This window comes from Orbicella faveolata, unplaced genomic scaffold (genome assembly GCF_042242905.1).
Source record: "Orbicella faveolata isolate gen_17 unplaced genomic scaffold, um_ofav_v1 contig_26, whole genome shotgun sequence".
NCBI classification, from domain to species: domain Eukaryota; kingdom Metazoa; phylum Cnidaria; class Anthozoa; order Scleractinia; family Merulinidae; genus Orbicella; species Orbicella faveolata.
Genome location: NW_028301554.1, coordinates 2,034,783 through 2,058,575, shown reverse-complemented (window position 1 = coordinate 2,058,575; position 23,793 = coordinate 2,034,783). Strand labels below are relative to the sequence as shown.

The following is a 23,793-nucleotide window of genomic DNA, read 5'->3' as shown; positions in this document are numbered from 1 at the left end:
ACTGTGACCTATGGTTCTTATGAGTTCCTGGAGCATACACATGTAGTCATGTGCGCTTTAAGTCTTCCTCCAGCACAAGTCTTTCAGCATCTGTAAAAGAACAGAAGTTACAAATCACTATTGAGTGCAAATAACTCATCCGTGACAGTCTCCTCACTAATAGATCCAGCGTCCCCTCATTCCGCGGCAAAAAGTCTGGAATACTTGGCGACGTCCAAGTGCCGGGATAAATAGTCTGCAAGTCGGTTGGTTACACAAATGAACCGCTCTGATCTCGAACTCTTGTGAGGAAACTTGCAGCCATCTGTTACGCAGAATTTTTCCCAGTAAAGGGTCGCTCGTCTTCCCGGAGTTAATAACTGTGACTATGGCTGTATTATCACAGTAGACTTGCACTCGTAAACCAGCCCAACGCACGCCCCACAAACGAATCGCAACTAAGAGAGCTAGAAATTCTAACTGATGAATGGCTGAAAATTGCTGAAGGACCCAATCTGGGAATGGTGCATGGAAAACCGTGTTACCACAAATGCCGCCACATCCTGTCAAACAGGCGTCAGTCGCGAAAACACAATTGGGAGCCGACCACGGAACATTCAGGATGATCGACACTCCATTGTAGACAGCGATAAAGTCAAGCCACCAACAAATGTCTTCTTGAAATTGTGTATTCAGGGAAATTCGGTGATCATTGTGTTTAAGGCGCTTAAGAAGTTCAATAATTTGCATGAGGAAAATGCGACTGTTCTTTACGCATTTAGACACAAAAGACAGTTTTCAGATTGCAACTCTCACTTAGTGGCCTTTGTCTTATGTGACCACTGTCTTAGTAAATCTTGAATCTCGATTAACCGTTCTGGATGAACCGATTTCGTCATTGCCAGAGTACCAAACTCAACCCCTAAACAGGTCGCACGTGTAGTGGGTGGACAGGCTTTGCTCTTGGACTCTTCTACTCCTAATTGGACCAGTACGGATTGAAGAAAACAAAAGGCGGTTGCGGCTCTGTCCGGAACGTCAACGCCTCGAAAATCGTCTAGATAATTTAATACGTCAAAGCCCCGCCATGAACAAATGTACGAAATACCACTTGTTATGCATTGACAGGCCATCGCGGCCAACCGCAAACCCATAGGGAGCACGACATCAAAATAGTAACCGTAATTCCAGTGAAAACCCAATAATGGGAAGTCATAAGGATCAATGTAAAATTGTCGATAGGCTTTTCGCAAATCGCATTTATAAATCAAACAACCCGGTCCCTTCTGAGCTATTAGACTAGCGATGTGATCCACTGTAGGATATGTCAGGGAAAACTCCACCCCTTTGTGCAGTGATTTATCTATTCCAGCGTTGACAGACGTGTTCAAAGGCTAACTCAGATCAAGAATAATTCGCCGTTCAGTCGAATCTTTCTTTGAAACAGAATTAAGAGGTGACACCGCCAGCCATCCAGAAAATGGTGAGATGAAAATGGACCTGCCACCAAATGTCTCGCAAGCTCTGCGTCAAGATAAAGGGCCAAATCACATGGATAATTGGTAGCGCCAGAGTGATTGCGTAATTGACTGACTGGAAAACCAAACTGTTCGTAATCATAACCCACTAGTCAGCCGAACTCAAGATAGTCAATGATAACATTGTCGTGATAATCACTTAGATAAGACCTCCACTGCAGAATGATAAGCTTTGAAACTAATGGTATCCGTAATCCTCTGTAATTAGGTAGACCAGAAGCAAAAACACCCTCGTGAAGCGCAACCATGTCGACACTAAATTCCTGAATATTATAGCAAGCACCAGTGTCCTGTGAAAGTCTTGAATAAACGGAACAGAAGTAGTGTTTTCTAGTCACTCTTTTGGTTTGCTTGGGCAGTCATCGGAATATTCGGAATGCATCTGTTTGGTCTTGTCCTTCACCCAACAAGCCGCACAAATATGACAAAGCCATTTCTTTTCTTCTTTAAGCATGGCGTAATGATCCTTAGAGTGGGAGCACGAACCCCTCTGGTACTCAGGGCAAAACAATACTGCAGTTGAAGTGGAGGGCGCGGGGCGCTTCTGGTCTTTTAAGTTCTTGTGTGAACCTGCGAGCGTACGGTTTTCCAAATGAGGAAAAGAATCCCCCCAGTTAAGTCGACCTCTCTCAATTTCTAATAAAACTGCTGCATGGAAACTACGGACGGCTGGCCATTCGTAAACGGACACGAGATACATCAAAGCGCCCAAGTGTTCCGTGCAATGTTGTCGTTCATGAGAAGATACTTGTGGCAACAGTAAGATAGCACTGTACCCGGCGACAAATTCCTCTAATGTAAGCTCATTGTAACTAATGTTCTTAGAGACATAACCCATGCTCAACTCGCTATGCCGCCAGAGTTGCCGCCGTACTACACGACTAGCAATTTTAGCCATTTCACCCGATTTCAAGTTCCACTTACCTCGTTTCTTTCGTGATTGTCGCTCTGCTGATGAGGACTCATCATCGCTTTCTTCACTTGACATAGATTCATCTGCCGCGGCTGCAGATGCGGAGGAAGCAAGATCCATTTTGCTGAGGCGTTTCTTGACGGCTTGGGATAAATCCTCAAACTCACGAAGGTCTCGGGAAGAAACTTCTTTATGCTTATTTTTTCTTGGCACCGCCTTACTCCCAGTCTTGCCAGAACCTGCGTCCTGATTGAGCTTGCACTGCTCTGCCAAGGTTTCCTTTTGTAGCTCCTTCAGCTTCTTTTTCAGAGAGATCAGCTTTGTTTTCTGCCAAGCTTCTTTCAACTTAGTCTTTTCCTGAGCTATCAAGGCTTCTAGGTCTTCGGCAGTCGCATCTGGAAACTCCTCGTTGTCCTGTTCGGAGAGCACATGTGACTCCTCAGTGTTGCGCTCGGATTCACTATGATTCGCTCTAGCACTCATGACTTTACCGGGGAGTCCGTGTAGGGTCCTGTAATTTACACGTGTTAACTGTGGCCGTAAGCTGTACATAAAAGATTTAAGAAAATTACTCTTGGAATCAAACTATGTGACTAAACCGATGAACAATACCAACTAAGGTACTCTCTCTCTCGTAACACACTACATATACAATGTCCGTTAATAAGTAACCATTAATACGAATTATGTAATAAACACGCCTAACTCAAATTAATTATTTTAAGCTGGGCTAAAAATATAACAGTTATACACGGTAAAAATTCATCAGGTACAATAAATTCCCATAAAATGTCTAAGATCCTAAACCTAAAATTCTGATCCTAAAATTATATTAACTAACAACAATATTCTACTTATAAAGCTGATTTCCATGAATGCCATGTGTTTAGAAATTATGATGGAGAAAACATTTATAAAATTGATTTAATGAGTCAAACTCTCTAATGTTACAGGGTAAGCTGTTCCAAAGGGTTGCGCTGTCACAGTGATTTGGGTATCCCCGTGTTTTGGGTACCTCCGTACCCAAATCCCGAGTGCTTTGGGTATCCCCAGTAGGGATACCCGAAACACTGGAAGCATTAAATACCGCAGACTGAGGCAATCCATCCATAATTCTGCTGAAAAACCATTCACCTTCTTATGAAGCTTTGTCTCAATAAATTGAAACTTTCTTAATCTTGATATAAACACATAAAGTTGGTGAAAATAGTCCAAATTTATAACAGACTGTCTGATCCGAGTCCGCAGTAATATAACGACATACAAAACACATTCACGCACCAAAGTTCCTGTGGATAGAGTAAAATTAATATGTGAGCGAAAACACCGAGATACGGCCGTCACGCAATACGCAGGTCTCAAGCTGTGACTGACCACTGTATACGGTTGCCTGTCTGAAATAAACTTTGTCTTAGACTTATTTCTTTGTCACTCTTTCCTTGACCATCCCTCCATCACCGCACTATCTGAGGTTTAAAAAGCGCCTTTCTCATTTGAAATAACATGCATTTCAAGGGTTATCAAGAGGCGACAAGCGCATGTTTATAGAAAGATCTTTGGTGAGTGAATGTCATTGTAACTGCGGACTCGGATCAGCCGACAGTCTGTTAGGAATTGCGACTATTTTCAGAGACGTATTGTGTTTATATCAAGCAAAAGAATGCTTCAATTTATTGAGACAAAGCTTCGTAAGAAGATAAATGGGTTTTGAGCAGAATTGTGGATGATTTCACTTACCCTAGTTTTATGCTTTCAGTGTTTTGGGTACCCAAAACACTAGGGATTTGGGTACTGAGGTACCCAAAACACGGGGATACCCAAATCACTGTGACAGCGCCGCTGTAACTAAAACTATTTTTCATGTAGTTAGTTCTTGGTAAGGGAACAACAAGTTTGTTAACCAAGTCCCTCAGAGCATAGTTTGATTCATTTTGCATTACAAATTTAGAAGTGAGGTATGCGTTAAGTAATGCAGTACATGTAAATTCCCAGTCTTTATCACATTTTGGTATTACTATGCGTTGGTTGTTTTAATTCTCAATTTGTAATTTGTAAGAATTTGTCTAATTGTAATGCACTTTTGACTGTTTTTATAGAAAAAGCACTATATAAGTAATAAATGTTGTTGTTGTAGGCTAAAAAGTGTTTTTATTATTGTTCCAACCAGATAACTGAACTTCTATCTGAAGTGCAACCAAAGAAAGACAGAAATAAAGCTCTGGATGACATTTTGCATGAGCTGAATACTCTACTGCTGTCTTTACCTGATGGGAAAAAGGAGCAAAAGGTTAGCTAACTAAAGGCTCTCTTGGATGGATCATGTATTGCACTGGCTGATACATCACAGCATGTTTACATGTATTTCATGGCAGTTTATGAACCAAAGCATTATGGTACCCAGTCATTAAGCCCCCAAGTCAGTTAGTCTGCAGCCTGAGCTGTTACAGTTGTACCTTCAATAAAGAAGTTGATTAGCCCCCAACCCAAAGTTGGTAACTCTAAAACCCCCTTATAAGTCAACTGACTTGACTTATTCCCTTCCACTGCCTGTATGGAGCATAGGTCTATGGAAGCTGCGTGTCATCTAGTTCTGTTTCTGGTTAACTTCTCAATCTGTCTTTTCAAGTGCAAGTGGAATACATTCCTTTTTAAGCAATGACGTATTGTGTGATGTCATTGCTTTATGCTGGCATGCAGGCATTCTTTTGGATAGTGATTTCACATAATTTGTCGCGCTTATGTCCGTGCGCTTATGTCGTGCACGATTTATCCCCCTGTGGAAGTGAAATGCACTCTGGGAGTTCCTTTGCTGTTTTCCTTTGCTTGTTGTAGGTTCAGCAGAGTGCTTTTAATTGTAGCTTTCAAATGAAGATTTAGGGGCGGATTTTGGTTTAAACAGTATTGGATAAATTTGCATTCACTGGCAAACTCATGATAAGAACAGACAGTATCCTCCATACATACAAGTTTAGATAGACAAGTTACTTGTGATAACAATGGGTTGACAGGCCTACACAACTCCTATCCACGTGTCATAGCCGCTTTGAGAGTTTTGCTCGAACTAGTATATCTTTGAGGATCTGCCCCTTTTGTATTGTACGATAGGGGGATCTTTGAATATTTCGCTAAGCAATAATCCTGTTTTTCGGAGGACATTTCACCAGAGTAGAGCCGTTAGAGGTCATAGGTCTGCGTGGTTTCCGCTGTTATCCGCGTGTAATTTGTTGAGTTTGACACCTCTGTTTTTGGCCACGTGCTACTTTTTTTTGGCTCATTTGATTGCAAGATATGTTTTAAGCTCTCTAAATATTAGCTCTGGAGGGACAAAGTTTGAAATATTCCGTGAGCATGTTGGTTACTTGCATTTTGTATTAGTACGCCGGGCCCGGCTGTTTGATTTACTGTTGTAAGTTATGCTGCTTGTTATCACGGGTGTCATATTTATCTTTGTCCGGCTTCGCCAGAGATAGCTGTAGCTTTCCTTGTTGAAAGCTATGAGTCTGTCTTAAAGAGACGTTCTTATGCTTCTTGCATCAATTTCATCGAGCTTTTTGTCCTTCCAGTTTGTTCGTTCTGGAACTGCAAATGTAGGTGTTCACGCGCAAGTCTGTGGACTTTTTTGCGTGTTGTTTATGATATTGTGTGGTTTTATTCAGGCAAAAGCTCTGAATTTAGGAGTTCTTCCTATGATTGTTCATCCAGCTCCACGTTGTGATTGTCATTGCTTTTATTTGCGATGCTGTCGGGTTTTCTTGAGACTGTTAATAGTCTCTATTTTGTTAGGAGGCTCGTAGTCTTGTAGATCAGGTAAGACCGCGGTTTCGATCCTTCTGGATCTCATCAGTTGCCGATAAGAGGGAGTGGTAGAGACCAATGCTCGGTAACACTCCGCACCTGGCATATGTTTTTTGTATTATATACTCGTTCGGCGGATCGAGAATTCTTGATTGTGATTGGTAGTTTTGCCACTAGCGAATGGTGGGCATAAAGTCTTCGATCCTATTGTACACAGCTTGACACTGTGTTTTCTATGATGGCTATAACGCTTATTTTCTCCAGCATGTGTGATTTGAATTGAAGGATAAAACGTAAGATAGTTATGCGTTGCATTTATACGGCATTTCTCCAAGTTTTGGAGGTTTGCGTAGAGTATTTTGCACGCATTTCGTATGTTTATCCTTTGTTTTTAGTGTAGCTAATGTACACCTTGGACTCACATGCTGTGATTGGATAACAATGGGTTGACAGGCCTACACAACTCCTATCCACGTGTCATAGCCTCTTTGAGAGTTTTGCTCGAACTAGTATATCTTTGAGGATCTGCCCCTTTTGTATTGTACGATAGGGGGATCTTTGAATATTTCGCTAAGCAATAATCCTGTTTTTTGGAGGACATTTCACCAGAGTAGAGCCGTTAGAGGTCATAGGTCTGCGTGGTTTCCGCTGTTATCCGCGTGTAATTTGTTGAGTTTGACACCTCTGTTTTTGGCCACGTGCTACTTTTTTTGGCTCATTTGATTGCAAGATATGTTTTAAGCTCTCTAAATATTAGCTCTGGAGGGACAAAGTTTGAAATATTCCGTGAGCATGTTGGTTACTTGCATTTTGTATTAGTACGCCGGGCCCGGCTGTTTGATTTACTGTTGCAAGTTATGCTGCTTGTTATCACGGGTGTCATATTTATTTTTGTCCGGCTTCGCCAGAGATAGCTGTAGCTTTCCTTGTTGAAATACCCTACGCCAGTGACTAAAACTTGGCGAGCTACTAGAATAAGAAAGGGTCCTTACATCCACTGCTTTATCCCATAAGATATCTACAACACATGCTCAAAATAAAACATTATAGCCATGAGAAAAAACACAGCATCAAGCTGTGTACAATAGGATCGAAAAAATTGCTGTCTCACATTGCGCTTGTGACAAATCAGCCAATAAAAGTTTAGAATTTTCGATCCTCCTATCGAGTATAAAAGCTGAAAAAACCAAGCCTTTAACTGAGTGATACCGAGCATTGGCCTCTATCGCTCTCCTTATCGGCAACTGATGAGATCCAGAAGGATCGAAACCGCGGTCTTGCCTGAGTTTTTACGGCCATGAGCCTGCTAACATCAGAGGGTCTATTAGCTGACCACGCTCAAACCAGCAATGACTGTTACATGAATGAAAACAACGGAGCTACGAAGATGAATGTGAACCACCAGGCTGACAAAACGAACCAGGCGGAAGAATCTGACAGTGAATCAACTGATGGAGAAGAAATTACCCACACTGATGAACGCGAAGCCATACGAGAAAATCACCGCCGCAAACGTAAACGCGATCAGCCCGACGAACTGGAACAGGAACTTGAACGTTCCCAAGCAGCGCTAAAATCCCTAAAGAGACACTTAGAAAGAAAGACTTGTCCAAAGTCGCTACAATACCGAGCCAGAGCCCGCATAAGAGCGGATGATGACTTCAAGAGGGACATTAAACGTCTTCGCTCAAAAGCTGAGCAAGACTATTTACAAGCGCTGATACGGTTTCACAATCGAAACATCGAAGGCCTCCGCACAGCCATAAGACAAGAAAAACGAGTTCAGGCCAACAAAAAACAAAAGAGCATTGTAACCAAAAAAACAGCTTTCGCGCGCTCGGCGCCCAAAGAAACTGTAAACAAAAACAATGTATCAAGAAGGATCGATGAACTTAGAGCCGAAATCATGTCATTGTCAACATTATTAGATGACAGCAATAAACAGAAGAGAGATTATACCTGTCTACTCTCTGACTCTCGTATTATAAAACGGGGATATGGGAAGAAAAAGCCATCCCAAATACAAAACAAAAAGCGAAAAGAACGCAGAAAAAAGGATCGAACCGATCGTTTACATGCACAAACAGAGGCAAACAAAAAACACATAAAGAACCTCTCGAACATAGACCTCACAAACGACCAAACTAACTTGTTAGCTAAGGGTCTCAAATTTATCCCCACACCTAAGGAAAATGATACACAAATAAGGCGCCATCTTTTGAAGGACTCTGAGCATTTCGCTAGAAGAATGCGCCTACAATACATTTTCCACGGGGAATACAACGAACCGCATCCTTTCCACGTTAAATCAAACTGGATTCCGCCGGTTCAACAATCAGTGGCTCTTGAAAGCTACTTAGAAGAGGTCAAAGTTCAACTTGCTGAAGTACAACTTACAAAACCTAAGGATAATCTGCCCAACACAGAACGAAAGGCGTTGAAAACGCTACAAGAAGATTCCAACATCAATCTTAAAAAGGCAGACAAGGGAACGCGAACGGTTGTCCTAAACACTGAAGATAAAATTCTCGAAGGACAAATCCAGTTAGACAACCGTGAACACTACAAACCCCTTGAACGTCCTATGGTTATAGAGACATCCCTAAGGGTACAACAATTAGTTAAGGAACTCCACCAGCACAACTATATTGATGACATGACCAAACTATGGTTTTGTCAAACACCTAACCCGCCTCGCATACCAGTGTTCTACACGCTTACAAAAATTCACAAACCAACTCCGGTTGGAAGACCCATAATATCTGGGTGTGATGGTCCGACAGAGAGGCTGTCTGCATTTGTAGACAAACTCCTTCAACCCATAGCAAAAGAACAGGAGTCATATCTGAAAGACTCGACGGACTTCATCAATTTCATAGAAAAAACGAGAGTACCAGGGAACGCTATCCTTGTTTCAATGGACGTGACAAGCCTATACACAAATATACCTCAAGAGGAGGGGATAGAAACGGTATGCAACGTATACGAATCTTACTATAAAGGAGAATCCTCCATCCCAACACAACATCTTAAAAGAGCGCTTGAACTTATACTTCAAGAAAACTCATTCCAGTTTACTGGAAAAAACTACCTCCAAACACATGGAACAGCCATGGGTACAAAAATGGCAGTCGCTTTTGCCAACATCTTTATGGGAAAGGTAGAATCACAAATCTTAAATCAAAGCGCTCAAAAACCACTCGCCTGGAAAAGGTATATTGACGATATATTCTCTATCTGGAATATAAACAAAGACGAAGTCACGCAGTTCATTGAACTAGCAAATAGCCACCATCCCACTATCAAGTTCACGGCTGAAGCTTCCGACACGGAAACAACGTTCCTCGACACAAAAGTTTACAAAGGCGAAAGATTTGCACAAAAGTCTAGACTAGACATTAAAACTCATTTCAAAGCTACTGAAACATTTCAGTACACGCATTTCTCGAGTTGCCACCCACCAGGGGTCAAAAAGGGCTTCATCAAGGGCGAAGCGTTCAGACTTCTCCGAACCAACTCCTCTGAAACAGCATTCAAAACTGCTATTTCACAATTTAAAACAAATCTCATCGAAAGAGGGTATCCTGAAACTCTTGTTTCAACAACTCTCGCAGAAATTACATTTGAGGAGAGAAAAGCTGCCCTACAACAGAAACGTAAACAAGACAAGCGAATCTTGCCTTTTGTCACACAATATCGCCCTTCAGTGCCTAACTTAAAGCAAATACTTATGCAGAAATGGCATTTAATTCAACAACAACCATTGCTTAGAAGAATATTCAAAGATCCCCCTATTGTCTCGTACAAAAGGGGCAGATCCCTAAAGGATATACTCGTTAGAGCAAAGCTTTAACCGGCTATTACACGTGGATGGGAGTTGTGCAGGCCTGTCACCCCATTGTTATCACTGAAATTGATGCAAGAAGCATAAGAACGTCTCTCTAAGACAGACTCATAGCTTTCAACAAGGAAAGCTACAGCGATCTCTGGCGAAGCCGGACAAAGATAAATATGACACCCGTGACAACAAGCAGCATAACTTGCAACAGTAAATCAAACAGCCGGGCCCGGCGTACTAATACAAAATGCAAGTAACCAACATGCTCATGGAATATTTCAAACTTTGTCCCTCCAGAGCTAATATTTAGAGAGCTTAAAACATATCTTGCAATCAAATGAGCTAAAAAAATAGCACGTGGCCAAAAACAGAGGTGTCAAACTCAACAAATTACACGCGGATAGCAGCGGAAACCACGCAGACCTATGACCTCTAACGGCTCTACTCTGGTGAAATGTCCTCCGAAAAACAGGATTATTGCTTAGCGAAATATTCGAAGATCCCCCTATCGTACAATACAAAAGGGGCAGATCCTCAAAGATATACTAGTTCGAGCAAAAATCTCAAAGCGGCTATGACACGTGGATAGGAGTTGTGTAGGCCTGTCACCCCATTGTTATCACTTAAAGTCGCACAGGTGATAGGGGAAGGCTTTGTGGCTTTCCTTTGCTGTTTGTAGGATCAGCAGACTGCATTCAATCGATATGACATGTATACAGTTAAAACAACAAATTAATTTCCGGTGAGGTAATTAGTGTTGCCAAATATTTTTAAAGATATTAAGGTGTCAATTTCAGAGAGAGTAACATTCCTTTGTAGGTTTCCTTTGTGGCTTTCCTTTGCTGTTTGTAGGATCAGCAGAGTGCTTTTAATTTCAGCTTTTAAACAAAGATTTGGGGGTTGATTTTGGGTTATCCAGTGTCAGATAAATTTGCGCTCACTGGCAAACTCGTGAAGTGAATTGAATGAGCATTGTATGGGTACGATTCATTTGCAGTTTTCAGTTTTTTATGAAGTTTTGGAAATGTGCGGTTTTATATTTTTTGTCATCGAAAGAGTGGTTGTGATTAAACAATCGATAATCGTTTTGTCAGGGTAAAGATGATACAAATGTTCATTGATGACAAGTATACGGTTAACAACAAATTAATTTTCTGTGAGTTAATTAGCATTGCCAAATATCTTTAAAGATAATAAGGTGTTGATTTCAGAGAGAGAAACTTGTGCTTTGCGGCTTTCCTTTGCTGTTTGTAGGATCAGTGCTTTTAATTTCAGCTTTTAAACGAAGATCTGGGGGTGGATTAATTGGTTTATATAGTGTCGGATAAATTTGCGCTCACAGGCAAACTCATAATAACATATCTTCGATACATACAATTTTAGATAGACCAAGCGGGTCGCACATGCGATATGTCAAGTCAATTAATTTCTGGTGAGCTTTGCCAAATATCTTTAAAGATAGTAAGGTGTTGATTTCAGAGAGAGGAACTTTTCAGTGGAGTGCTTTTTATTTGGGTTGGTACATTTCACTGACCCTTAGCAAGATGGACCTGGTACATGAACTACTTGAATGAACCACCAATGGACTACCCTAAATGTAAAGCCCTAAAATTTCTAACCCAATCTTCTAGGAACAATTTTTAAACTTCATCGCTTCTGCATGCATTACGTGCCGTTTATTTATGATATTCCCCCATGTGAGCCTCCATTGCAAGCTAGTTCCAGTCTAACACAAGGAATACGAATATGGCCTATTAACAATTTATTCCACCTACTTTTCTGTAGCTGGCAGACCACTCATGTCTTCCAAGGGGAACCAAATTTCCTCTCCCCCCTACCCCCTCACCCGTGAAAGGAAAGTTCTGTTTTCGGAAACCAGAGAGTGTCAAAGTTGTTGGAAGTTATCTTCTTGAGACAGGAACGAAACCAGACTTGAATGTGGATATTGCTGTGGAGATGCCGAAGGTGAGAGGTTTTATGATTGCTTGACATTTTAGTTCATTCTTTACTCCTCTACTGTACATGCGTGTACATGTACATTGTACCTTCGAACACACATGGCTAGCTACAAGGCGTTGGTTAGGTACTTTCTGCAGGTTCATTCTGGAGTTCCTCCAATCTCACTGTTATCATTTTGAAAGGGAGAAATGAATGGTATTGTAATTGAACTTGTAGGTGATTGACTTGTAGTTTGTGTCATCAGTCCAGCGCAGTGATCAGAGAGGTGGAGAGAGAGATAGCCTTTATTTTAAAACAATGGGAATTAAAGCTAACGGAAGAAGCTTTAATGGAAGGAAAGAAAAGACCATGAATGCTGTACATTCACTAGCTAGATTTATGGCTTCTCCTTCCATCTCTCACTTCCGTGAAATTCAATGGCAATTGTATGTGTCTACAAAGTCTCATCATTGTCATGCACACATCCTTTTATGTAACTTCAGTAGGATAGCCTTTCTGCATGTAAATAAGCTATGGTATATATTAATATAGATCTACACTGTCAACACAAACATTCTGTCCATTTCTAGGCTGATTCTCAGAGTAGTCCTACTGTGCGTACACAAATACATGTAATATTGAGCACTACATGTACATTGTACATAGATGTAAATGTACAATGTTGAATGCATTATAATACAACACATGTTTCTCGGACAAAGTTGAATTCCTTTTTAAGTGTCTAGCTCGTCATATATACATGTACAGTGTGTATAACTAAGTGAAATTACGTGAAATTAATGCAGGCTTGTAATATTTTTTTGGCATTAGGAGTGTTTTCAACCGAAGGACTATCCGAACCTGAGATACCATCACAAACATACTCTATATCTGTGTATCATAGCAGCACATTTAATGAAGAGTTCATTGTTTGAAAGTGTTCAGTTCATGCACATGAATGTTGAGGTACTGAGACCAATACTTCTGGTCAAGTCTAAAGGTTAGTAACTTAACATCGCTTAAATACTGTATGTACTCTCTCCTCCACAGAGGTTTGAAACATCTGTTTTAAAAGCCACTGTGCAAGGTGAGTGCAGGCGCAAAGTCGAATGGATCACCATCGCCCTTCATGTAACCCTGCACCTGCACTTGTATTGTTCAATGGATTAATTCTCCCCACCTGAAAAACCAATTTTAGCCTCTGCTGAGTAGCAACGTTTTCGAGTCACAGGCGTGAGATTTTTAACCTGCAAGTGCCAAGATTTTTAGAAGGCACAACTACATGTATATCAAAAGATCAAACTTTCAAAAGTTTCTTCAGGAGAACATTCCAAAGATTTCTGGGGATGTTTCCAATAATTTTTATTTCCTAAGACCAGACTCCGAAAATGTGTTTTGTTTAACCGGCTTACACCTATAGGTGCAGTAGGAAGTTTCACACAAGTGGCAAATTTGACATCTTCTGGAATAAAAAGTGCTTACAACTGATTCCTCTCATAGGTATAAAGCTGGGAAACAGTTTGTCATCAAATTGCATCCCTGTTTATCAGTGGGTACATTCAGACCTCAGAGGTTTTCTCGAAAAAAGAATAATGTCAGACAGAACTGGTTCAATGGCAAGGAGGGCGTGGCAGAAGATGGGGCTGGTAGGTTACAACTCTATAATTTGTTATTGGCAAAACAACCTCTGAGTCACTTTTAATTAATTATCAGTGGCTAACATGTCAGGAAAACAAACTTTTGTAATGCAGCTGTACATTATATTGTAGCGTATAGATTGATTGTAAATCTAATCTTAATCATTTAATATTGCTCATCTCGATTTTCGAACAGTTTTCATTTTCTGGTACATTTTTTGATACTTTTACCATTAATAAACTACTATCTTGTACAAGTTGGAAGAGATGGTGGAATTGTATTGTGTTTCTCTGGGAAAAATTATTTATATTACGTGTAGTTTGAAAGTTGTATGCCCTCCCTGTGAAGGTTTTTTTGGGTTGAACCCTTCCACCCCTCCAGAAATTCCAGTCTAACTTCATACTTTTCTATAAAATATTTGGCTTTTGAGATCTCCCACAAACTGGGGATTTCCAAATTACGATGCTCTCAACAAATATAAGCTCTAGGGTGGGTATGGATATTTCCTCAAACCACACATTGGGTATAAAAAGTAACTTTTTAAACCATTGAGTACATATTATATATAAAACGTTGCTACATGTACAATAAGTATTAATATTTATTTGCAATGTTGTGGCCTCTATTAACAATAATTCTTTTCTTGTTTTGTGTTATGTTTTTTAGACACAGGAATACCAACACCTCATTACAACGCCTTGGTGTTGTCTGACATGTTCTTGGAGCAGCACCTTCACCATTTGTATAAGTGCATTACTGATTTCCCAGGAATGAAAGACGCAGTGGCTCTAATAAAAGTTTGGCGCATCAGTGCGAACTTGATCAGGGTTTGGCATTTTCTGTTTCCATTTTACACTTTGTCTTGTAAAATTTTATAGTTAACTTGGACTGAGGTGTAAGTGGTGACACCACTTTCTAATATTCTTTCTTCACACAGGGACGAGGCCGTTGTGGGGGTTTTTTAGCGTCTATGTTGATCTCTCATTTACTGTCAGTTAAAAAGATCAACAAGCATGTGAGCTCATACCAGATTCTGAGAGTTTTTCTGCAGTTCCTTGGTAAGCAATCAACATATGATTTCTCCTTACAACTTCATGCATTATCAAGGAGACATTAAGTGATGAGAATAAAAAGAATCATTAATAGGCTCAGCCTTTAACATGGTTTGCACTGCTCCTAGAAGTCATTGAATACTCCTGGAATTTTAAAATGTACTTTTCAGTCCCATGGGAGGACTCATGGTTAGTGCGCTTGTCTCCGGATTGAGTGATCTGGGTTAAAGTCCTGGCCGGGGGACATTGTGTACATGTATGTTGTGTTCTTGGGCAAGACACTTCATTCTCACTGTGCCTTTCTCCACCCAGGTATATAAATGGGTAATGGCAAACTTAATGCTGGGGGTAACCCTGCCATGGACTAGCATCCCATCCAGGGGGGAGTAGAAATGCGGTGTATTCCTAGTCCCTTCATACTACAGAGACTGGGACAAGCTTTGGTCTGATGAGTCACTTGGCTGGTATGCAGCATTTCAGGACTTAGAAAATGTCTTGAAAATTCTCTTTTTTCCAACCTACCCCTGGAAAACTTGTGGAATTTTGTAGGAGAAGAAAATTCTATCAGTTAACTTGGTAATGTTAAGTCAAATACTCAGACCGTGTTTTTTAAAGCATCAATTTTTACACCATGAAAAAGACTGCGTTATATAGTATAGTTTTATAGTAGTTCGTACCGTGAAAAACATGGAATTCCTATCATTACTGAGTACGTAGTGCAAACTCTGTTTTAAGAAGAATGCAATTGGATTATCAAATGATAAACAATGTAAATCTGATTTATGATATTAGGGGTACATTGTGCATGATTTTATCAAGGGGAATCAAGGGCAGTTCTACATTTAGTATGTTTCATTAAAATGACTTTTATTATCCTTTTGTCGAGAACACCTCCAATGTTTATTAGGACCTCCACAGACCAGATACTTAGTTGTTGACAACTATTTTGTTATCGACACCTAAATATTATGGCACAACTAAAAAATGTAACGTACATGAGCTTTCGACAACTAAAGGCTTAATTTTTAGTTGGCAAAAACAAAGCGGTTTCCATTTTCGAAAAGGAAAACTGCTTTTAATTAGTTGTTGAGAACTACGTTTTGACGATTTTTCCCGTGTGTAGTCCTGAATGTTGGTTTAGTTGTCCACAACCATCAAAACATGACACACCTTTGACATGCTTATTGTGTTTTGAGCATGCATAGTGAATGTTCCCAAGGTCTTGCTGACCTGACTTGGACATCGACAACTAACACTCCAATGTGTGGAATGCTCACTATGGACACAATTAGTTGTTGATAATATTTAGTTGTTGTTAACAAATAGTTGTCAACAATGTTAACTAAGTGTCTAGTCTGTCGAGGCCCTTTAAGTCCACTAAGACAAAGAAAGGAGAGTTTCCACAGTGGTGCTTAATACATTTGGGATCCCCTGAAAAAATTGCCAGATATTTAATAGCTAGATGTTGTAATCTGTCTGACAGAGATGACAACACTGAAACTAATAATTCATAATTATTTGTTATTTCTAAAATGCTCATTAAAATCATGTTAGGATCCACTGACTGGACTAAAGAAGGAATAATGATGACCAGAGAAGACATTGAAGAAGGGAATGTGGTAAGCTGATTCTGTAGATTTGAATTATTTATTAAATACTAGCCCTTGCAGCTGTACACAAGACATTGTTTACTCCAGCACCACTGTTGTACATAGATTAGATAAAACAGTAGAAACCCACCCTACAGTTAAATTGTATGTTGTTTAACACAGCGAGGACGATTTTTTTACCCAGTGTGGCCCTGCGCTTGGTTTATGAGACATAAATACGTAATATTTAGGTAACAAGCCTAATGCCTTTGATACATGTACTACCAGGTTTTTGTGGCATGCTGACTGTCAGATTAATAGGGTTCCACTATATATGAAGACATGATTGATCATCACAGTTATATACACAACTTTTTAAGCAGTTGTGAAATTAAAGCCTGAAAAAAGCTATCAGTCTTGAGCGGGATTCGAACCAGTGACTTCTACAATACCAGTGCAGTGCTCCATCAACTGAGCTACATGTATCAAGCCAACTGGGAGCTGAGAACGTGACCAGCTCCCAGTTAGCTTTCTTTTTTTAGGTTTAACATATATGTACTTGCTCTATTTTCTCAGGACAGTGCACAGTAAAGCAGTTAGAGGTTCTAAAGAGGTTTTTAAAATGTCAGATAAATGTTGTGTTGGACTGACTGTCATTTCATCATTGGCTTTCTTCTTCATGCCACAAAATGGCACAGTATACATGTAAGTTAACATGTATCAGTCCTCGTGCTCAAGGTTTCCGCAATCAATTATGTTTTACAGGGTTGGAAGACTAGCCCATTACTTACCCTCCAGGCTTGAGCTGGGAAGACCAGGACCTTTGCCCCTTTAGTCTTGTGAATTCCCTTACAGTTTGGGTTCTGATATCCATAATAAATAGTCACTGATTTTATTCAACGTCACAGCTTCACTCACAGTTTGCCCTAATCTTAGTAATTTTCCACTCAAATTGCTTTGTCACATAATACTCATTCCCGGTTGCCAACACCCCTTAGTCAATCCGGCAAACTCCTGTAGGCCAGACCCCCAGGGACTGAGGCCCCAACCAGCAAAGCTCCCACAGTCAATAACACATGCAATCTTCACCACCACTAGAAAGTTAAAAAAACTGTGTCTTTATTTTGTCATTCTTACAGTCCTCCAAGGCAGATTTTCATTCCGGGTTTGATGTTGTGTTTGTTGATCCATCTGGCTACCTTAACTTGTGTGCTGGGATGACTGCAGCTCAATACAGGAAAGTAAGTGAACTGTGTTGTCAGTATTAAACATTACCGGCCGTACCTAAATTTGCAATTAGGCAATCAGAAGCCTTGTCTGCTGTCCTGAGCATATAAGAATCTTCAATTGTCACATTTGTCGAGACTTGCGAAGTACATTTTAATGACACAGGAAAGATGCCATTTTGCTGTCATCAAGGGTTGTACTTTTCATGATTATTTCTCTGATTAATTGTCAGCTGCAGCACAAGGTCAGGTTGTTGCTGGAATTTTTGGACAGTTAAGTTTTAAAGACAGCTTTGAAGTGCTCTCCATGAAGCCTGTGCCATTTATATGAACATTTGATCAATTTTTACAGTGAGTACGAGCATGTCAATGTTGTTGGTTGTTGATTTAGCTGACATTGAATTTTAATTTGACATACGACTTTAAATGTTCAAGACTGAGTTTAAAGAACCCTGAGATTCACTGATGGGACAGAGAAATTACCAGCAAGTCAACTGCCATCAAAACATGATAGATTTTATTGCTAAATGTACGTGTAGGCAATACAGGAAATTTAAATTAAAAATAAATTGTTTTCAATTTTCTGTGCACATATGTACAATTTCAGTGAAATTATTTGTGATCATGGCTCATCATATTGCTGGGAAGGATTTGTGTCAAAATGTGCTGTTCCAGAAAACATGCATATTCCTCCCACAGATGGGATTGAATTTCCTGGGGGTGTGGTGGGGGTTAGGAAGTTTCTGTGAAATCAAAAAGTTTAAAGAAATGTAGGAAACTTAATTAAAACGAAGGGGTGGGAGGTCTTGGAAAAAAATCCCTTAACTGTGGGGGGACGTATGGATATTTTCTGGAAGTACGTAATCAGCGTTCCATGGGCAGAACTTGAGGTCCAGGTTTGTGTTAACGATTCACCCATACTCAAACACTTTTGTTGCAGAATTCCCAATATCAGTGCTTTAGAAGTGGTCTGCAGGAGAAATGGTCTTCTCTGTCACCTTATGGATCATCCAGGGGACTGGACCCCAGTTGTCACTGATTGGCTGCTTCATCTTGTCACTAGAGGCCTGGGAAAGAGAGTAGAGATGCTTTACTTCAAACCACAAACTCCACTTCAGGTGAATTAAATTTAGGAGATCGTCAGGGGAACTGCATTTGTCTTGATATTTTAGCAACTTCTTCAAACTAGTATTATAAGAAATGTCTGGTGCTGAGTAGAGAGAAGTTGTTTGTTGATGATGGAGTTTAACTGAGGCGGTTGTTTGCATGCTATTAAATATAGAATCTTTAGAAGTTCATATGTCACATTTTGGAAATCTTTTGGATGTCATTGGTACTTTTTGAGAAGTCTTTGTGTCAACTGGAAACTATTCATGCATTATAATTTTCAGAAATCTTTGCAATAAATTTTCCTTGCATTCAGCAATTAGTGCTTAAATTATCTTGATACAAAGCAACATGGAAACTACAACATACATGTATTTGTTTTGCAATTTATTCATTCCATCATTCATGGTAATCTTCAATTGCAAGAATTTTTATGATAAATTTGCCGTAGATTTACAACAGTTGGTGCTGAAAGTCTTGATATTAACAACAAAAATTATGAATTCATCAGAATTTTTACCATTTGGTTAGTATTATAAATTGATGGTTAGTTAAAGCATGCAATGGTTATCTACATGTATATGTTGTAGGTAATTTTTTTCTTCAGGTAAATTTGATTTTTACCTAGGTAATATTTTTTTAACTAGGTAATTTTAAAACAAATTTTTCTACCTGGATATTTTTAATCTGTTATGATGTTCTTCATTTTCACATAGTAGATCAACGGATATTGACAAAGCTGGAGTGCCGGTTAGCCAGATTTTACCCGTTAGCCCGTGTCGGTTAGGGGTGACACTATTTGGCGCAAAGACAGAATATCACTAGTTTGCTTGCGGTTTGCTTTCACTTCAGTTTGCTTGCGGTTAGCTTTTTTTAGGTAGTTTAGGCAATATTTAATATTATTGTTGTTCCGTCATTCCACCTTGAATCGTCCACTGCTTTCGTTTAATGGCCGCTGCATCGGTCTTGGTTAGTCCAAATTCTGCTTCATTTTTGCTGTCATTCTTTAGCCAGTTTTTTGCCTTGTCGTAAAATTGATCATCGATAAACACAGTTAATTTGCTTTCCTTCTTTTTAGAGCTTTTTTGCGCATCTAACTTCTCATAAAACATGTCTTTGCTGACACAAAATGTGGCAGTTTCCATTGCTTTCACGAACGAAGTCCCGTTTTCATCCAAGTGCGCATGTGCACGTTTTGCATAAATTAAGTTTGGACCGAGGTGAGTCTGGGACCCAAAAAAGCAATAATTAGGAGAAAAAAAAGAAACTTTTTTCAACTTGAGCTGTGTAGTCTAGTGGAGATCGAGATGGACATGTAATCTGAAGGTCTTGGGTTCAACACACGGTAGGTACTTGTAATTTCCTTCTTCCTTTGAAATTAATAATTAGATAGGAAAATAAGAAGAGGTAGGCAAAGAATAGGGAGGTAGTGAAAGAGAAGAAGAAGTAGGTGGGAGCAGGGAGAGATGAAGAGAAGAGTAGGAAATGAGATTTTTCTCCTCTTTTTTTACCTGGTTAAAAAAAAAATACCTAGTTAAATAATAAATTTACCTAGTTAAAAAAAAATTACCTACTGAATATTTTTAACTGCAACATATACACCCAGCTAAACCTTATTTTCTAAGTGTAATACCCTTTTGCAGCTATAGGGAATTAGTTTTTAGTATGTAATGAACCACTGTGGATTTAGATTCTTTATGTAGTTAACACACGGTGTGTTGTTTCAAACTCTTGCTCTTTTAATGTAGTGGCCTGTGAACAAAGCTCCACTCTCCAGAAGTCAAAGCAGTGTGACACTGGGCTTGTTATTGAATTCTGACCATGCAGATACCGTGCTCGACACAGGGCCCCCAGCTGACAGTAGTGAGGTCAGTGGTTATCTGTTCTATTGGCATGTACTCTGTGTATGGTAGTCAATGCACATAGGACCCTGAGCTGACAGTACTGAAGGTCAGTGGTTATCTGTTCTATTGGCATGTACTCTGTGTATTGTAGTCAATGTACATAGGACCCTGAGCTGACAGTACTGAGGGTCAGTGGTTATCTCTTTTATTGTATGTACAGTGTACACTGCTAGTTGTTAATACAGCTCCTAGTGTGAGGGTCAGTGGTTATCTCTTCTATTGTATGTACAATGTACACTGTTATTAATTGTCAATATACATGTAGAACACTCAGCTGACAGCACTGAGAGTCAGTGGTGTTCTTTATTTATGTATGTACCAGTGTTCTAGACAAGCTACATGTACATGACCCAACAAATTGACAGAAAATCTATAATGATTTGGTTGGAGCAGTGGGAATTGACCCATTGGAATTCCATATGTTGACACCCTACATATGTACATTGGCAAATTAGCCAGAACCCTGACATACATGTACAGTACAATGTATCGAGCTTTCAATATCAGAAAAACAAAATGAAACAAAGTTTTCAGCTGCAAATGAGATACAAAATATTAAATAAATGTATATTGAGAAAAATCTGATATGCTTCCTGTACCTTCAATCTCCAGCCTCCCCTTCCTTTGCCTGTGTGTCCTTCCGCCCCCCCTCCCCACTGTGGTGGCCCAGTTGCCACTTGATAATACCTTTTTATTTACTTTGTCTTTAGTTCATAAGGGATGGATCTTTTTGTTGGAAGAGGTTGTGGGGGATTGGACAATTGCCAAAATGGAAGTAAAAAGACTGAAAACGTCCTTTTGACCTTGGGATACTGCGTTTGCTGAAAAATATCCTTGGTGAACTTAAGGGTGGGAAAAAATCTTCATGTTTGGTTAAAATTTTTCTCCTCCTCCCAAAGGAAAAGATTTGTTCCTAAACTGCACATGACGCATTTTCACTTGTTGTTATTTTTTTGTCCTGGCAGGCTCCATCTTTCCGTGCATTTTGGGGTGAGAAATCGGAGTTGCGCCGATTTAAAGATGGTTCTATTCTTGAGGCGGTGGTTTGGTCCTGCGACAGCATGGCAGAGAGAAGAACTATCTGTGGGAGAATTATTAAACATCTTTCCCCCTTCCACCCTCCACCTTCTTCACCCCCCTCCCCTGAAGCCACCTTTAACTGACCCACTAGCATGGGGAAAGTTTATTAAAACTCAATTTTTTTTTGTAGACACGGTGGTGTTGATCCAGCATTGCTGACTTTTGTTGCGAATCAGCTGGACTGTGTACTGCAGACACATGGTGCATCATGTGACAGTGGAACAGGTGATGAAGAAGCTCAGAGAGTGATTCAGGTGTACAATGCTTTGTGTAAACAGATCCGTGCATTGGATTTGCCACTCAATGTCAACTCGATTCAGGGAATTAGTTCTGTTTTCAGAGGAGCAGAGGTAGGGAAAACACTTAGGAGTTTTTTGATCAACATCCAGTTTCCCCTTACAATGTCAGTACAGTCTCAAGCAGTCAGGTGCTGAGAATAAAGAAAACCATCAACAAGGAAAACTGATAAAGATCAGTTCCATCCCGCAGAATTTTTATCGGTTCCTGGCAAAGATGTTACAAGCAATTTGCCTTATACTGTAAAATGACGATAGTAAGATTTTTGCTTATTTTGTTCAAAAGGCTTTTTCTTTGGACGGCTTTCAGTGGGGATGCACATTTTACATGTAGTGGAAAAATTTTACATTTCAAAACTTGCCAGTTTTGTATTTGGAACAAACTTGAAGACAACGAAAAATTTTGTTACATTTTAATACATGTACATGAAAGAATGCTTAATGGTAAGCCACTCTAGGGATAACAATAAGAAGCACAAAACAAGTGAAAATATCAAAACTCAAAAAACGTTATAGCAGGGTAGTTGCTAAGCCTAACAATTTTTTTTTTTGCCTTAGAGGGCTACATGTGAAACAAAATAACTCTAAGCTTTGCATTTGGGAGGCCTTACTTACACTGTAGACAAAACTATGCACATAAGAAAGGTTTATGAGGTTTTGTTGTTCTTCTGTCTAGGTTTTTCCACCAAGCCCTTGTTTTAAAAATAGCAAAGTTAAGCCACAAATTGGTGATGAAAAGTTGGCGTGCAATGTACTCCTTCCTTCGGAAATAAAACACACAATTTGGTGTCCAGCCATGGAGGGTGAGATTCTATAAAAGAACATTTCTCTTACAATGGCTGCGACTTCACAGCACCTTAGTTTAATAATAATAGTAATGGTAATGGTAATAATAATAATAATAATAATAATAATAATAATAATAACAATAATATTAATAATTGGTATTATTATTATTATTATTATTTTAATGAACTTTATTTACTGAGGGTGACACATGACAGTATGAACTGATAAGCTAGTGACCCTCTGTGCTAAACATCTATGAGTAATTATAAAATAACTTAGAATAGTACAAAGTATGAATATTAATTGCAAAAACATCTCAACATCTACAGATAAAATATCTATAAAATTAATTATTCAGAATTAAAAATTAATTCAAAGCACATGAATATCTCTATTCACAACACTATGCTAAGAAATGTTTTTTTCATGGCCGAGCTAAAGGAACCGATGGTGTCCTTTTAACGTATTTCTAGAGGAATTCCGTTCCAGAGCTTTGCCTCATGAACTTGAAAGGTCCTGCTTCCTTCCGTTTCTCTGTTCTACCACGGACACATTCTGCACATTAAATTATAATTCGCGTAAGCTCGTGATCTAAAGTTCATAAATTCCAATACAATTATGATATATAAGGGCCTCCAAAGACTAGACATTTAGTTGTCGACAAGTATTTGTTATCGACAATTAATTGTGTTCCATGCGAGCATTCCACACTATGGAGTGTTGGTTGTCCATAACTAAGTCACGCCAGCGAGAGCTTGGGAAATGACGTTCACTACGCGTGCCCAAAACACAAGACGCATGCTCAAATGTGTGTCATGTGACTCCCAAAAAACGGTCAAATCGTACTTGCCGACAACTAAAGCAGTTTCCCTTTTCGAAATGGGAAACTGCCTAGTTGTCTTCAACTAAAAATTTATCGTTTAGCTGTCGACAATTCATCTCACACACTACGTTTTTTTAATTAGTTGTCGATAACATTTAGTTGTCCACAGCGAAGTGTCTAGTCTGGAGGTCCTAACAGAAGGCCCTAACAGAAAAATAGTCATGAACAAGCTAGTGAGTAGCGTGTATAAATTATGGCAATAAAAACATTGTGGAAAATTGAAAGAAC

At 39.5% G+C, this 23,793-nt stretch overlaps 2 protein-coding genes and 2 pseudogenes across 3 annotated transcripts in view; 2 read left to right on the top strand and 2 right to left on the bottom strand.

Moving 5' to 3' along the window:
* Positions 1-40: 40 nt before the first annotated feature.
* Positions 41-1,765, bottom strand: LOC149107584 (uncharacterized; annotated as a pseudogene).
* Positions 1,766-1,851: 86 nt separating this feature from the next.
* Positions 1,852-2,982, bottom strand: LOC149107583 (uncharacterized). The gene has a single exon (XM_089295338.1). It carries the CDS (start codon positions 2,980-2,982, stop codon positions 1,852-1,854), a length of 1,131 nt encoding a protein of 376 aa, XP_089151464.1.
* Positions 2,983-3,968: 986 nt separating this feature from the next.
* Positions 3,969-23,793, top strand: part of LOC149107581 (nucleolar protein 6-like) — a 28,740-nt pseudogene continuing 8,915 nt past the window's right edge. Inside the window, exons 1-15 of the transcript XR_016209202.1 lie at positions 3,969-3,989; positions 4,598-4,717; positions 11,849-12,028; positions 12,833-13,005; positions 13,502-13,647; positions 14,306-14,466; positions 14,577-14,697; positions 16,246-16,310; positions 17,420-17,521; positions 17,740-17,857; positions 18,447-18,624; positions 20,362-20,481; positions 21,483-21,627; positions 21,724-21,947; positions 22,570-22,696. The product of XR_016209202.1 is annotated as a nucleolar protein 6-like (transcript). The remainder of the gene's footprint in view (positions 3,990-4,597; positions 4,718-11,848; positions 12,029-12,832; positions 13,006-13,501; positions 13,648-14,305; positions 14,467-14,576; positions 14,698-16,245; positions 16,311-17,419; positions 17,522-17,739; positions 17,858-18,446; positions 18,625-20,361; positions 20,482-21,482; positions 21,628-21,723; positions 21,948-22,569; positions 22,697-23,793) is intronic.
* Positions 8,463-11,841, top strand: LOC149107582 (uncharacterized). The gene has a single exon (XM_089295333.1). It carries the CDS (start codon positions 8,474-8,476, stop codon positions 10,076-10,078), a length of 1,605 nt encoding a protein of 534 aa, XP_089151459.1. The 5' UTR covers positions 8,463-8,473; the 3' UTR covers positions 10,079-11,841.